The sequence below is a fragment of the Pelodiscus sinensis genome, chromosome 1 (genome assembly GCF_049634645.1).
Source record: "Pelodiscus sinensis isolate JC-2024 chromosome 1, ASM4963464v1, whole genome shotgun sequence".
NCBI lineage: Eukaryota > Metazoa > Chordata > Testudines > Trionychidae > Pelodiscus > Pelodiscus sinensis.
Window position 1 is genome coordinate 96,110,583 of NC_134711.1, and position 16,844 is coordinate 96,127,426.

At 42.3% G+C, this 16,844-nt stretch overlaps 1 protein-coding gene across 5 annotated transcripts in view; it reads right to left on the reverse strand.

Moving 5' to 3' along the window:
• Window positions 1-16,844, reverse strand: part of ABTB3 (ankyrin repeat and BTB domain containing 3) — a 282,637-nt gene that overhangs the window by 95,687 nt on the left and 170,106 nt on the right. For all 5 annotated transcript variants that reach the window (XM_075938314.1, XM_075938306.1, XM_075938330.1 and 2 more), the window contains one exon: window positions 2,521-2,725. In XM_075938314.1, coding sequence (XP_075794429.1) covers window positions 2,521-2,725 — 205 coding nt within the window. The remainder of the gene's footprint in view (window positions 1-2,520; window positions 2,726-16,844) is intronic.

The window sequence follows — 16,844 nt, forward strand, 5'->3', positions numbered from 1 at the left end:
GAACAGCATTAGAAGGAGAAGGAATCTGGAACCTAGATAAATTAAAGCACAAGGTTTAGAAATGCTAAATACAAAAATCTCATGTTTTAACAACCCCATTTCCTCAGAAGTCAGAAAAACGCATAATGAAAACTGAACATGCTAGAGATAAGTCACCAGTCATAAACAAATGACTCCGCAAGAAGGAATACCACTCGTATTCTTCAGTGGGAAATTAAAAGAGAAGCTTTTCAAAGTACTAAATAGAAGTCAATTTAACTAATCTCTTCACAAGATGGTTATATACAGTATATTGTACAACACATTTCAGTGCAAAATATTTAGGCATATGTTTTACTCTGTCTCATTTCCACTTGCGTTTTCTGGTACTAACTACTAAAGCATGTTTGATTCGGCAATAGAAGGAATCTCTGCTCTTTCCAAAATTAACCATGAGCTTTTGGCAATAACACAGAGTACTTAACTCTGGCTCTAACCACAGCTGCTAAATAGGTCTTGCAAAAGAAAGATATAGTTTGACAGAGTATTAAAAAACCATGATTGCTTTAGGTTTTATGTAATACTAACTTCAACTGCTAAAAAATATAATATAGATAACAGAACATCTTAGAAAAGGGAAAGAAAACACAAAAACAAATTTTAAAAGAGAAAACATTCAAACATTTCTGTCCTTTTGCATGTAACATTGAGAAGTCCTCAGATATCTTGCAAAACTGGAGCCTGATCCTGTAGCTCAAATTCACATTTGGTACTCCTAGAGAAGTCAATGGTATTACATAATTCATCTAAAAAAAAACCCAAACACACACCATACCACACCCCACAGTACAGAATCAGGACCTTTTTGAGTGATAGGGAGATTCTTTAACTTTGTTCACTATAATAACTTTCCATGAAGCATGGCTAACCCGAAGCTTTCAAAATACATGACAACACCCTCCACGGACCTTCAAAAATCATAAGATTGGCTGAAAAATCCTGAAATTTAAAAAATAATAAGCATGGGGTTGTTTTTTTCTGATTTTTTAAGCACCTGGGGGGTGACATCTACCAGTTCTTCTCTATAACCATGAGTGTTATAAATTTAATTTTGCTTTATACTGGAAATTAAAATTGGGATTCTCATGGATTTCAGGAGCTGGGGATGTGAGAAAAATACCAAAAATCTTAAGGCTCATAATAATAGCTAATAAGTTGGCAACACGGGGTCCCTGTTTCAATTTTTTGCATAGTCAAGAAGAATAACCAAGGAAGGATTCCTCAGGGTACTGTGGTTGAAATGCTGGTTCCACTAAAATCAGTGGCAGAACTCCCAGTGACATCAGTAGGGTCAGAATTTCACCTTATGCAATTTTCTATAAATGAATATAAAATAGTTTCAGTCAGGCCAGTGTATTCCACCTCCTTTCCCGTTTTGGGTCAAATTTTCAAATTTAGTCTTCTGTGTGCAAGCTCCATATTTTATGTCCAAATCAATTAGTTAGATGTGGAATTGTGTGTGTGCGCGCGCGCACACAAACGAGAGCTGTGCATATACATACTTTGGAATGCAAATTCTGGAGGCCAGCTTTAAACTTTGCCTTAGCTGGCATGATGATGAGCACTACAGAAGTTAAGAAAATGTTGATAATTTACACCTTTGGGCACTTTACAAACATTAATTAATCCTCAAGTGACTGTTATGAGGTAGGCACAGATGAAGAACCTTAGGTGAAGAAGTTTCATGATTTGCCTAAGGCTACAAAAGGAGTCAGAGCTGGGACTTACAACTCAGAACTTCTTGGCTCCTGGGTAATAGATAACAGATAATATTTTTTTTTCTTAACTGCTGATCTAGAGTTTACAGCAGTGTTTCCTTCTCCCCATCTTCTTAGGACTGAGTTGACATCTAGCCTGCCAGTCTCCTCTTTCTACTTTTATTTCTTCTAGTTTATCAAAAGTTATATTAAAGTGTAATATGGCCAACATCTCCACCCCCCGCAAAAATCATGCGTCACCCACCAGCCTGAAGAATAGAAGCCCCAAAGCTACTCCTGAATGTAAGTATGAGTCATGCCCGTGCATCAGTATTGCTGTTGCACAATATGTTTAAAAGCCTGTCCTTCATATACACAATATCCTATTCATTCTCCACTTCCCAAATTACAGTTGTCGAATCCCATTAATTTGTAGAAAAACACATTTAAACCCAAACCTGTTAAGTTAGAAATAGAACCTCTAATTTTCCTTTCCAAAACACAGAACAGCCAAGAGACAAAGAAAGAAAAAGGAAGTCTCTACAAAATACACATCTGGAACCAATTTGCTGAATGTAGCCACTGGGTGTCACTTTTGATATATACTGGGTTAGCAGTGGAGCACTTCATTGCATGAGAAATTTATTTCAAGGTGATCCTAACCAAACCAGACTGCACTGAAATATATTTTGCATCGCCTGTAATAATCAATTAGCCAGCAATGCTGATTTATTAATAAAATATTTTTCATAAATGTATTAAAATATTGCAAATCAGATCTTACCTTTCAATCTGCAGTGTAACTTTTGAAGGCTCCACATTAGGGTTTTCCCATTCCATCTGTGGACAATGCATAAAATAACAGAGCGTGTACAAAGCCTCAGGCTCCCAGTATAGTGATCCCTGCTTGTGGTGCATTGGCGTGCCGTTGGCATGTTGCTTTGAGTTGAGTGGCTGGAGGTGATGCATTGCTCTAGACACCAGATCACCTGAAAAGGAAAAAAATGTGATGACTACTAAAATTGTCAGTTTTATTTTTCCTCCTCAAACCCAGTTTACTGCTCCCCAGGTTGTTTTCAAACAAAAGGACATGGCAAACTCATTTTGCTTTCCAGTGTAATTATCATGCATGAACAGAAAGTCATAGGTCCTGTGGCACCCTTAGGGTATGCCTACACTATGGGACAAAGTCGAATTAAGCTATGCAACTTCAGCTTTGTTAATTGCATATCTGAAGTCGAAGTAGCTAAAAACTTAGCTTTTGGCGCCGTCTTCACTGCAGGAAGTCGAAGGAAGAACACACTTCCTTTAATTTCCCTTACTCCTTGTGAAAGCAGGGTTACCAGCATCGACTGGAGTGTCCCTCTCACTTCAAATTAGCTGTCTTAACTAGACAGCTAATTCGAACGTGGAAAATCAACAGCGGCAGCTTCAATCTTCTCTGTAGTGTGGATATACCTTTAGAGACTTAAAAAAAAAAAAAAAAAAAAAAAGAATAGTATCATGAGCTTTCATGGGCACAACCCACTTCTTCTGATGAGTGGAGCAAAAGGCACAGAAACCCCAAAATACTTTTTGTGCCTTTTGCTCCACTCATCTGAAGAAGTGGGTTATGCCCATGAAAGCTCATGATACTATCGAGGGAGACAGTTTCTAAGGTGCTACCATTTGTTATTTTTTAGGGTTTTTAAAGTTGCAGACTAACACAACTACCCGTCTGAAAAAGTGACAATACAGGCTTGTATTCATTATTCATTTTCAGCTTCACATTAGTTGGCCCTTACAGTAGCTCATCTGCTGTGGAAGTGTATATGTTGTGGTGAGGCACATGGGCTGCAGACAAACCCACAAGAGCCGAGGGGAGAATTCTTCTGGGGAAGGCACTTCAGTTACCATAAATAACCCTATACTGACCCCCTTACAAGTCCTGCTGCGGAGGGCATGGTCAGAGCAATCACAGTCACCCCTGGAACCTGCCATAAACTCAGGGCTGTGTAAATTATGGTGAAGGCTATTTAAGTCCAAATTCCAGTGCAAAATTCCAATAGCACAAAGATCAGTTTAAGCCAGTGGTTCTTAAAGTGTGGTCCACGAACCACTAGTGGTCTGTGACCATCTTGCAGGTGGGCTGCGGGCTCAGGGTTCCCACTCCCTCGCAACAGGAAGCCTGAACGGACATTCCAGCCCCATGACCCTCTGCCTGTGCACGGTTGGAGTGCCAGAGTCGGCCTCCTGCTGCACATAGGGGAGCCCCGAGCCTAGTGGGCACTGCCTTTCCCCCTCTCTCTGGCTGGGGAAATGGAAGCACAGGAAACCGTTCCTTTGGAGGCTTTCCCCGTTGCTCTCACTGGCCACAATGGTGCCAACAGGAGCAGTGGAGAGGGGTGACGAAGTGGGGGGCAGTGCGCTCCCCATCTCCCTCATGTTCAGACCCTGCATCCTCATTGCCTTTACACACATCCCCTCCCACCAAGACCCCGCACCTCCACCCTGATCCTGCACCCTCCCTACTTTCCAGAACTCGCACCTCCACCTGCACTGTACCTCCTGCCCACACCCACCCAGCCACAGCCCCTTCCTGCACTCTGCCTTCTGCCCAGACCTTCCACCCCCATCCCACTCACACAACACCCTCCTGCCCAGTCCCCCCCCCCCCCAGCCTGCTCCTGAAAATCTTCCAGCCAGACCTCTTCTGCACCATATCTTCCACCCAGACCTGGAACCCTCACTCCCCTCTTCCTCCTTCCTACCTCCCACAAAAGAAGTGGAAGTTAAATCCTAGTGAGGAAAATAGAAAGGAACATAAACTCTGTCAAATTAAGTGTAAAAATATAATAAAGAAAGCCAAAAAGGAGTATGAAGAACAGCTAGCCAAAAAGTAAAAAAAACAATAGCAAAAAGGTTTTTAAGTACATCAGAAGCAGGAAGCTGGCTAAACATCCAGTAGGGCCACTAAATGATCAAGATGCTAAAGGAGCCCTCAAAGACAATAAGTTCATTGCAGAAAAACTAAATGAATTATTTGCTTTGGTCTTCAGGGTTGAAGAGGTTAGGGAGATTCCCAAATCTGAGCCATTCTTTCTAAGTGACAAATCTGAGGAATTGTCCCAGATTGAGGTGTCACTAGAGGAAGTTTTGGAACAAATTGATAAACTTAACAGTAACAAGTCTCCAGAACCAGTTGGCATTCACCCAAGGGTTCTGAAAACTCAAATGGGAAATTGTGGAACAATTAACTGTGGTTTGTAACCTAGCCTTTAAATCAGCTTCTGTACCTAATGACTGGAAGATAGCTAATGTAACACCAATATTTAAAAAGGGCTCTGGAGATGATCGAGGCAATTTCAGATGGGTAAGTCTAACATCAGTACCGGGCAAATTAGTTGAAACTATAATAAAGAATACATTTGTCAGACACAGAGGAACAGAATTGGTTGGGGGAAACATCAAAATGGTTTCTGTAAAGGGAAATCATGCCTTACTACTCTAGTAGAGTTCTTTGAGGGGGTCAACAAACATGGGGACAAGGGGGATCAAGTGGATATAGTGTACTTAGATTTCCAGAAAGCCTTTGACAGGTCCCTCACCAAAGGCTCTTAAATAAAGTAAGTTGTCATGAGATGAGAGAGAAGGTCCCTTTCATTGATCGATAACTGGTTAAAAGACACAAAACAAAGGGTAGGAATAAATGGTAAGTTTTCAGAATGGAGAGGGGTAACTAGTGGTGTCCCCCAGGGGTCCGTACTGGGACCAATTCTATTTAACCTATTTATAAATGATCTGGGGAAAGGGGTAAACTGTGAGGTGGAAAAATTTGCAAATGATACTAAACTGCTCAAGATAGTTAAGACCAAAGCAGACTGTGAAAAGCTTCAAAAATATCTCACCAAACTAAGTGACTAGGCAACAAAATGGCAAATAAAATGTAATGTTGATAAATGTAAAGTAATGCACATTGGAAAAAATAATCCCAACGATATATACACAAAATGATGAGGACTAATTTACTATAACTACTCAAGAGAGATTCAGTGTGGATAGTTTTATGTAAAAAATCTTCTCAATGTGCAGCAGCAGTCAAAAAATCAAACAGCATGTTAGGAATCATTAAAAAAGAAACAGAGAATAAGACAGAGAATATTTTACTGCCTCCATATAAATCCATGGTATACCCACATCTTGAATACTGCATACAGGTGTGGTTGCCTCATCTCAAAAGAGATACATTGGCATTGGAAAAGGTTCAGAAAAGGGCAACAAAAATGATTAGGGGTTTGGCACGGGTCCCAGATGAAGTGATATTAAAAAGACTGGGACTTTTCATCTTAGAAAAGAGGAAAGGTCTATAAAATCATGACTGGTATGGAAAAAGTGAATAGGGAAAAGTTATTTACTTGTTTCCATAACATAAGAAGTAGAGGTCACCAAATAAAATTAATAGGTAGCAGGTTTAAAACAAACAAAAGGAAGTTTTTCTTCATGCAGCGCACAGTCAACCTGTGGAACTCCTTGCCAGAGGATGTTGTGAAGACCAGGACTTTAACAGGGTTCAAAAAAAGAAGTAGATAAATTCATGGAGATTAGGTTCAACAATGTCTATGAGCCAGGATGGGTAGGAATGGTATCCGTAGCCTTTGTTAGAGGCTGGAAATGGGTGACAGGAGAGGGATCACATAAGGATTACCTGTTCTGTTCACTCCCTCTAGGGCATCTGGTACTGGCCACTGTTGGAAGACAGGATAATGGGCTAAATGGACCCGGCATGGCCATTCTTATATAAACCTTATGTTTTGGACATAAAGTAAAATTTTACTTTATTTAAAATTAAGTTTGTTAAACTAACATGATAAAATTAAAGTGTTTAATCTGTTTAATGATTTTGATTAATATTTCCTTTCTTACTGGCTATAGGTGCCCCTTTATGTTATAGCTGCGTATTTACGTTTTTATGCTCCAGTAGCCTAATATGAATCATTTCGTTTTCAACATATTTAGAGAGAAGTGAAGGCATTTTTTCATCATGGATGGTTGGCTGGTGGTCCATGGAAAGGTCTGAGTTGAATGGGGTAGGCCAAGGGCCAAAAAGTTTGAGAACCACTATCTTTGTCCCCTCTCAAAGTGCTCTGCCTTCATTAACTTCAGTAACACTGAAATCCAGCCATTGACGAGCCAAAGATAGCAACCAAAAGGGACACAGAACAGCTTGAATACGTGTTCAGGGAAATTCTGGCCACAGAGACTGGAGCAACAACCTGCTTTTACAAAACATGTGATATTGTCTTTAAAAGAGGTAAAGGGCTTTCCACCACCACTGGAAAAGCAAAACAAAAACCAGAAAAACAACCTCCCAGACTCCCATGTGATTCTAGACTCACACATTTTTTTAAAACCAGCATTTGGTCACCTCATTCTGTACAAATCACTCTCCCTGCCCATGAGTGTAGACTTCATTGCTGTATGGTATGTACCTCATCAAACATGTTTTTAAACATTCACTTTCTTAATAGAGAATATGGAACTCTATTCAGTGTATATTAAAAGTTCAGAGACAGGTGTCCTCATCAATTTGAAGGCTGTCAATGCTAGCTTTAGCTGTTACTAAAAACAATATTATACACAGAGCATATGTCACACTCTAGTAGAAAAACACAGATTCTGAATCAGCTGGCTTATTCTGGTATCGTGTAAAGGAATCAGGTGCGTTTCAACATGTTGCTTCTAGCAAACAATACTTTCCAGTGCACAGTATTTGTTTTTCTTTTTATGGTCAAATTCCACCCCCAATTCCAGAGATGTAACCCCCATTAATTTCAGTGGGAGTTATGTCTGTGTAACAGGGCAGAGATGGGCCCCCAGGCTGTGCCAGGCAATGGTTAGCAGAAATAAAAACACACACCTGGACTAGGCCTTAAAAGATGACCACAAAATAGAATACGGTGTAGTAAAAATCACTCAAGCAATTTAGGTGTCTAGAGACTAGTAGGAAGTATCTCCCCAAACACTGTACTGATATTAATTAAGTCTCACAACTTCACTGTGAAGTAGGCAACATTTATAGCATTTTTGTGGGAAGTGGCCATTGACTTGAAGGCAAAAAAATAGCGGTGGCCGTACCTTTGTTTTCATATGCTCAGATCATTCTGGAAATCTTATTTTGGAATGAATGTTTCAAAAATTGGTCTTTGTTCAAAAAGTGTTGTTTTTTTAAAAAACACAAGTCTGAGCAAAATTCCTTCAGTTGTTTTTGAGTTCCACAGCAGAGGGAAAAAAGTGGTTTAGAAATTATTGCCACACTCTTTCCTCCATGCAGAGGACTTAAATAACCACTGAACATTAAAACTTGTCAAGAAATACTCACTGAGGTGTGAGTATATGACCAAGTTTGGGGGGAAAAATTTGCAGGAAAATTAAAAAGGCCCCTTTTGAACACGTTCAGTGGGAATCTATTAAGATTTTCTGCTATGCCCACTGAAGTGTTACCCCTTTTTATGACATTATAATACACTACCTCTCAACAGCCTGACTGGCATAGAGACTGCTACTGCGGCTGAGATAATTTGCACAAGGAAGGATATAAAATGTTTCACTGAAAAATGTACAGCACAATCCTCCAAAAACAGTCTTAAAACCAGGAACAGAAGAAAACTGCTGGCACAAAAAATTGCAGAGTCCATGATTTCAGGGTTTTGACAATTTTTGCTGCCCTCTGCAATATTCTTTTGATTCAAAGCTTTCATTTAAAAAATAGTTTCTGTCTTTTCCCACTGCTACAAAATTTTCAGAGGGATAGCCAAGTAAGTCTGTAACTGGAAAAACTTAAACAACAAATTGTCTAGCAGCACCTTAAAGACTAACAAAACATGTAGATGGTCTCGTGATACCATCTACATGTTTTGTTAGTCTTTAAGGTGCTGCTAGACCAGTGCTTCTCAACCTTTTTTTTTTTATAAAGTACCCCTTTAAAAAAATATATATACATGTACCCACCAGTACCAATAGTTTTCAGACACACACAATTTTTTTCTACCCATTGCAACAGGTTTGTTTAAACAACTTCATCGTAGCTGGGCGGGTGATGAAATTTTTGGGTGTAAAAAGTACAAAAATAATAAAACGATGTAAAACTTAAAACAAAAATTCAATTTTCTCCAAATTTCAGTTGTGTTGATGTACCCCCCCGACTTTTCTTGAGTACCCCTAAGGGTACTCGTACCACTGGTTGAGAAACACTCTGCTAGACTATTCGTTGTTTAAGTTTTTTCTGCTACAAAATTGTCAGGATAGGGACTAATGCTGAGGCATTTACATGCCCAGGATTCCCACTGAAGCCAAGAGATGTTCTCTGTGTGAATGAGCTGCAGGATCAGATCCACAATGGAAAGAGATGTGCTTCTGAACGGATTACCAGCCTTACATAAACAAATTATCTACCAGCAAACAGCAACAGCAGTGAAGTTTGGAACTCACCCCGCCCACATTCCCATCGCCCTACAGGAAATGTAAGCTTCAAAGGCTGAGGCCAATTTAAATGGCACCAATATTATCAGGTGTCATTTTCTTTTTCCGCCTCTTAAAAAAACATTATATGCAAAAACACAACAAAGAACCCTGTTGAAGGCAAAGCAACATCCAGATTTAAAAATTAAAATCAGAACATCAGAAAAAGAAAGAGCTTAAGCCATAGTCTGCCCTTGTTCAGCAAAGCACTTAATTTAAGGATTTAATTAATCCTATTAGTGGATCAGGATATTATACATCTTGCAACTTTACTAACTTCAGTTAGGTAAAATAATAATAAAGCAGGACAGAATTTAGCTGAAGGTTCATACAGCAACATCAGTTTATCCGTGTTGCACAACCTGTACTTTAAAGTCTATATATATTTTATGACATATTCAGCACCAGAGTATGCTGCATATTGAATGAGGAAAAAAATCAAATTAGAAGGTACAACATACATACAAAGCAGCCAAGTTCATGTTGCTGATGTAACTTTAGGTGAAAGCCTGGCTCCATTGAAGTCAATGGCAAAACTCCTATTGATTTAATTGGGGACAGGATTTAACCCTTTGGCTTTGGCATTTTTTAACTTCTTTTTTATAGGATATATGTAAAATCACCACCTTAATGTTAAATTAATTTAGTGTTGTGCATGTAATGATAATTCAGTTATATTATACCAAATACATATTAAACTAGAACTAGTTCCCTTTCCTACCTGATAAATATTTGAGCATATTAAACAAATTAAAACATTGATTCATCTGTTATGCAACTTAATTGCTTGCAAAACACTGAGGTTTCCGGATGGAAGGCAATATGTAAATACAAAATGTTTTAGTGAGATAGAGTGTTCCTCAATGGCTAGAGCAGTGGTCCAAAAGTCTGAAGCCCAGATATTCCCAGCTCTACCATGGCCCTTTGTATGACCCAGGGCAACTCAGTCACTTCTCTGTGCCGCTACTTCTGCGCCCAACCACATCGACGTAGGTTCTAAATTCTTCAGAGCAGAATGGTACTGCTTACTATGTGTATGTCTAGAACAGGGCTACTAAATAGGTGGCCCGTGGGTCGCCTGTGGTCCGCGTCCCTTTTTTTGGGGGGGGGGTCCACGCAGGGCCAGAGTAAAGGGGGGGCTAGCCAGGCAGCTGCCCGGGGTGCCAACCTATGGGGGGCACCTGATTGAAGCCGTGCGCCCCTTACCACTTCCATCAGGTGCCCCCCATAGGTTGGTGTCCAGGGGCGGGATCGTGGCACCCCTTACCATGTCAATCAGGCACCGCATGCGCCGCATGCCCACTGCCCAGGGCACAAGTATGACTTAGTCTGGCACTGGGCCCATGGTGTGGTTTGGGTTTACGTAGGGCTCAACATGCAACCCACAGGTGGGATCCTTCGAACATGGTCTCCACTGGGAACATGCTCCACAACGGCGAGTCAATATAATGGTCTTTTGTTGATATGTGTTTTAGTAGTTAAATTCCTGGACTGTCGTTGCTCATTAAAAGTGCTGTCATATGGGTGCAAATTGGGTAAATATTGCCTTTTATTAATATCAGCAGAACTGACTTAAATGGGGACTGTGTGTTGTGCAGTCTTGCCTTAATCTTTGTATTTAAGCGCGTCAGTGTGAAAAGATATTTGCATATATATTTGCATTTAAGTTGCAGCCCTTGGCATGTGCTGTGAATATCATTGTTGCCCCTGGGGCTTCCAAAGTTGAGTAGCCCTGATCTAGAGCCTAGCACTTTGGGGTCCCAATCCTGGTTGGAACATCTAGATGACACAAATAATAAATACTATTATTAATGCTTTATTATAAAGGCAATAAATAAAAACCAATAATTTGTCAGTACTGTATATACCCCTTAGAGTACTGCTTTGGGTGCCACTATGTTTTCTTCTTCATGTTTTCTTCTAGCAACAGATGAATACATAAAATTAAGAGTTTATTAATTTTAGGCCCTGGTCCTGGTCACTAGGTTTCCCTGAACAGGCCCACTAGGTTTCCCTGAAGCCTCTGGCAGCCCATGCAGGCACAGATGTCTGCCCACACAAAGCCAATTGCAGGATGGGACCAGTCATTCTGTTCCCAATGGACAAGCTTGCATGTCACTATCGCAACAGGCTTACTTGGCAACCCTGAAGTCTCAGCACAGCTGTCCAGGATTCAGCAAGCCACAGAGGAAGAAACATTCTCCCCTCCTGAATGTGCTCCTGGTAGCAGCGGCAGATTTAGGGCAGGGTGAGCGGGGCGGCTGCCTTGGGCCCCGCGCTTCCCGAGGCCCTGCGCATGCGCTGTGTCAAAGGATGGGCCCCGTGAAATTTTGCTGCCCGGGGCCCCGCAGCACTCTCATCTGCCCCTGCCTGGTAGCAGCTGGTCTACAGTACAAACTGTATTGTGGTTGAACGTGGTTGTGCAGAACTGATCTAGATAACATGATGGCAACCCTGACTTTGACAAAACTCCTTTGATTTCTTTGGGGCCAGGATTTAACCCTTTGGCTTCAGCATTTCCTAACTTCCATTTTATATAATATGTGCGTCAGCTATCTCTGTTCTTCACATCTGTGTCTCTCTATCCCAAGGGCACCAGTCCGTGCAATTTTATCTCTCTCATGCTAACTGGGGTTTCACTGGGAGCTCCATCTCCTGCACTTTCGGATGACGGTTATGTGAGAGTATCAGATTTCATTTAGCAAAAAAGTAAGTTTCCACTCCTTGTAACTGCAGAGAAAAGTTGGAAAACGTGACCCAAATATAACCAAGAAATCACAGTTTTTAAGCCAATCTCATGATTTTTGAACACTGGCATTGGGGGTACCATCTATGCCAGGGAAAGGCACACTGCAGTGATATGGAGTTTTTACTGCAGCTGTCAGTGCTCTGTCCTATCAGGGTATGTTTATGCTGCTGCTGGCAGCATGCCTCCCCGCCCAGGTGGATGGATTCATGCTAGATGTGCACTAAAAATAGCATGTAGATGTCCCTGCTCCAGTGTAGACTCAGGCTAGCCACCCCAGTTCTGACCCAGGGGGTCAGGTGCACTTGAGAGCCTGAGCTGCTATCCAAGGTGTTACATTCATATTTTTATCTATTATATATTTGAGAGAGTTTGTTCAAGAATCCCGCCTAAATGTTAAGAGCTAAGACAGCCAAATTCAATATGCAGCTTCCTCTTATCATAACTTAAAGCAAGGTCAGGGTTTGGTTGTGTCAGGACAATGGGATGGGCCTGGAATAGGATTGCGTCTCATAAAACCATAAAGAAAAGAGACAGACTCACCAGGCAGGTGAAATGGGTTGGCTAGGGTGGGGACCCACTCCGCCAGGACTGCCCAAGCCTTGAGCCCCTCAACCCCCCATGCACCTTTTAGGGAAGGCAGGGGGGCTGAATCCTCCCTCCACTTCATAAGGGAACATTTCTGGCTATTCCCCTTCATCAGGGAGTGAGGGGAAAGTGCACAGTTTGCTGTATTCCTCACTCTGGCTGGGGAGCACAGGGGGCAGACAAACCGGAACTTGCCCCAGCTCAGTAAATCTTCTAGTTTAATATCAGCTTGAGTTTGTCTAGCTTGAGTTTGTCTACCTGAGCTAGGAGGCTCATTCCAAGCTGCAGTGTACACAAACCGTCCATGGCTAAACATGGCTTCATTCTCAAGGGCTGTCCATTTGACCCTTCTTATGAGCTCTAGCTTCAAACATACACAATTTTAAAATTAAACTAGGTTATGTAATGTCACATTATGGGGGACAGTCCTGGTTTACGGTAATGCTGAATATTTAAGGGACATCATCACTGACTCCTGTCCAGAGATCTGATGTGACAGGGAGAGTAAGCAGCTCCCATGTATAGACTGGTGATGTTGTGGACTAGTGAACACCATTGGAGCATGTGTGATATCTATAAAGCACCCAGGTAAAGCATTTCTCTTTCTTCCTTTCAATAAACCCTTAAACATTAGATACTAAAGAATTGGCAACAGCATAATTATTGGGCAAGATCTGAGTTATACATTGACCTTGGTATGTGACTGGTCCTTTGGGATCAGAACCCTTTATACAGAGTGTCTAGTTAATATTTTAAACAATGAAAATTAAAAGGAATTTAAAAGTATAAAAATGCTTTAAAATGAAACAACAAGAAATGGGGAGTAGAAAGTAGATTCCGGTTTATAATTGAGAGTGTCCTTACCTGTCTTTTAAAGAAGAAAAATACTCAAAAGATATAGCAGAATTTGTTAGAGGAAACAATTTTGCACATTCTAGTCCTATAATAAACTCAACTGCTGCCCTGACTCCCAGGTGTATTTTTCTTGCTCCAACTGCCTCTCAGAACCCTCACCCTGTCAACTCTATAATTATCACTTTTGTGACTACCATCCATTTCTCAGTGGACACATTCCAACTTCAGCAGTTAGCTCCTGCTTCTGTCTTGCTCCTTATATCACTGTCATCACCAGCTACTCTCTTTCCCCTTCTATAGGGTAACCAATCACACAAATCATGAGGACCAAACACAATGTGATCCCTACATTATCTGATTAAAAAGGTGGGTGCAGATTAGGTCATGAGATACCTCTAATCTCTTCTTGGGTCCTTGCTGCCAGGAGGGTGACGGTATCTCAGTAAGTTATTTCCTGTCTCCTGATCCCACTGATACAGTTGGTCTCTGAGCTGTCAAACTCCCAGGAAAAAAAACCCGGCCCCCAAGTAGCTTTGCTTGTAGCTGGCACAGCATCCCCACAATGCAGTCCAAATCCCAGTCTCATCTCACTGTACACCATTAAGAAGTAAGGAAGTCAGGGTTGTGATGCTCCATCTATTAGGTACTTTACCATCCTCGGCCTGAATTAATTATTTAATCCTACTTAAGCCTCCCCCCCACCCTTTTTTTAAAAGTTGATGATACACACTTTCTGGAAAGCCTTTTTAAATAGTCCGCATGGGGGAAGAAACTTAAAAACACAATGATATATATTTCCATATACAACAAACAGGGAATATGCATGAATTACAAAGCTACGGATAAGCCGAGGGGTCTGGGTGAGACATCTGAATAAAGCCATGAAAGAGATGCTCTAGTGGTTTGAAGATAATTAAGCCAGGGAGGGGAGAGACTCCAGCTCTGTCTGTACCTTGTGACCCCATTATTGCAGAACCCCAATCATCCATTTTCAAGAGTGTTTTTGAATGAGAGAAGGGTCCCAATTACATCTTGCTTTTCCATTGTTGGGGGTACAACTACAGCTGTGCAAACAACAGATTTTTTCCGGTTTGGTGGTTAAAATGAAAACTTGCCCCTACCCCAGGTTTTCAAACTGATTTTTTTTTTGTTTGGGGTTTTATTTAAACAAAAGCCTCTCTTTAAAAATAAATTGCAAAGAAGTTTGAAAAACATTTCATTTCAGAAATGTCAAAATGAAACGCTTTGATTCCTTCTCATTTCTTTATTCCAACTGAAGCTATTCAGCAAATTCAGGCCAAATTCACAAAATGTTTCTGCTGCGGTGCGAAATGAAAGGGATTCTATTTTTGCCACCATAACTGAGTGGGGGCCTGGTGCCAGTTTCTGTGCTGTGCCTATTGGGTTTGGGTAGCTCCGCACAAAGAAAGAGGACTTTGTATCTTTCAGATTCTGGGTTACACATCTGGGTCGGCAGTATCAGATCATCTCCATGGAGTGGCGGAAGCTCCTTAAAAGTGGGAGGGCCACGATCCTTATGCCAGCCCTTCCCCCTGAAGCCCCACCCCTTCCTTGCTCCGCCCCTTCCCTGAGGCTCCACCTCCACACTCCTCCTTCCCTCAAGGCCCCACTCCTGTGCCACCTTTCCCCAGAGCCTCCCCCACCCTGCTCCCTCCTCTCAGCCTCCTGCCCCTCATCACTTGCTGTTATAGCCAATAAAAAGGGTCTGGCAACCCTGCCATGGGCTTACGCCAGCTTATAGTGCCTCCATACAGCTCAGAGTAGCTGAAATGTTTTAGCCATGCTTTCCCCTCTAGATCTTAACTCTTGAGCCTCTATGGCCTGAGTCTTTGAAAGCTCCAGCTCTCTAGCTGTGGCTCACATTTTAAGATTCAATCCCCACTGCCAATGACCACTCAAGCTACACACAGCTCGTCTTTAGGTCTGGGCCTAGGGACTCAGAGTGTCCCAGCTATATAAAAGGTGGAACAAATTGTTTAGTGTACGTTGTTCACACATTTCTCACGGGTCCGTGAAACAGTTAAAAATTATTTTTCACACTCAGCACTGCATGGGGTCACTTTCGGAAGGTTTTCTTCACAACCCATAGAAGGATTAACTGACATTTAAAAAAAAGGGAAGTCTGCAAACTGATGGGGCCAGTATCAGTTCTGTCTGGAACGTGATAGCAGAAGGCATTTTCAGGAAGAGCTGAGCCATCTCCCATGCAGTAGAAACAGAACAGCACTGCATAGTGTGCTCTCTTCGTAAAGAGGTCAATGGCAACCAGGATTACTGAGTGTTCCTGAGAGCATGGCAATTCTAAAGGGAAGTTCACTGATAGACCAAGGCTGCGGTGACATGGGCAGAAGCTGGAGGAGTCTTAAGTGTTTTGGTGCTGGCGCAGAGGTCATAGAATGTTATATAATCCTTAGTGTTAGATCATCGATCTAGCCACCAGAAACTCCTCAATACCAGATTCCAGGTCTTGACCTGGCCAGAATAACCTGCAGCTATGCCAAAATTTGCCTGTTGCAATACCTGATGCTTAGGTTGTCCCTCTGGAAAATAAATACAACCCCTGAGACGGAGGTCAATCTGAAATTGGAATGCTGCCAAGCAAAAAATATAGTCCTCCTGACTCCAGCAAGCCCTTCTGGGTCCACACCCTCTTGCCACAGCAGCCCAGACAGCGCTTGTTTGTTGGCAACTTGGTGATGGGCAGTTAGCATCTAACTTGTCCCCAACTCCCTTTCCAGCACCATCCCTGGAATACCTGAGAAATGTTGCCTTCCTGCTGACACTAAATAAATACATTTGCAACTATCCACTGGGAAAGTGAACACTGGAGAGTCAGTCACACAGAGGTGAAAGTAAGGCAGTGAGCCCCACTGCGCTCCACCAGGACACTTTCTTGCAGGAAGAGGAGGAGTGTGCTCCCCGCTTAGGTCCGGGGGCTCTTCTGCAGGCTGCTGCAGTAAGCAGATGAAAAGGGGCTGGCTGGGGGAATGCCTCACCCACCAGTCCAGGACTGCCCCAGCCGTGAGTCCCCCCGCCCCGTATTCCTACCGATGCTGCTTGTTGCTTCTTCTTCCTCTTTCGTCACTGTTAAGAGAGCACAAAGGAAGTACATAGCTCACCTACCTTCCTCTGCCTCCTGGCTGGTGCAGGCACTGGGCAGAGGAGTGATCGATCCATGCTGTGAGCTTTCCTTTCCCTCCCTGAGAGTGATGGAAGGGGAAGAGTAACAGGCAGCTTTCGTAGGAATTGGGAGTAGCCTCCCTGCCCTTCCTAAAGGGTGACCTTGCCTCCACCTTTCCCTAGACACACCAACCCTGCTCTGAGCCCCCACCCTTATCCCCCATCCTGATTTGTGCATTCCCACACAGCCAACCCTCTGCCCACAGCCCCTCCTTACACTC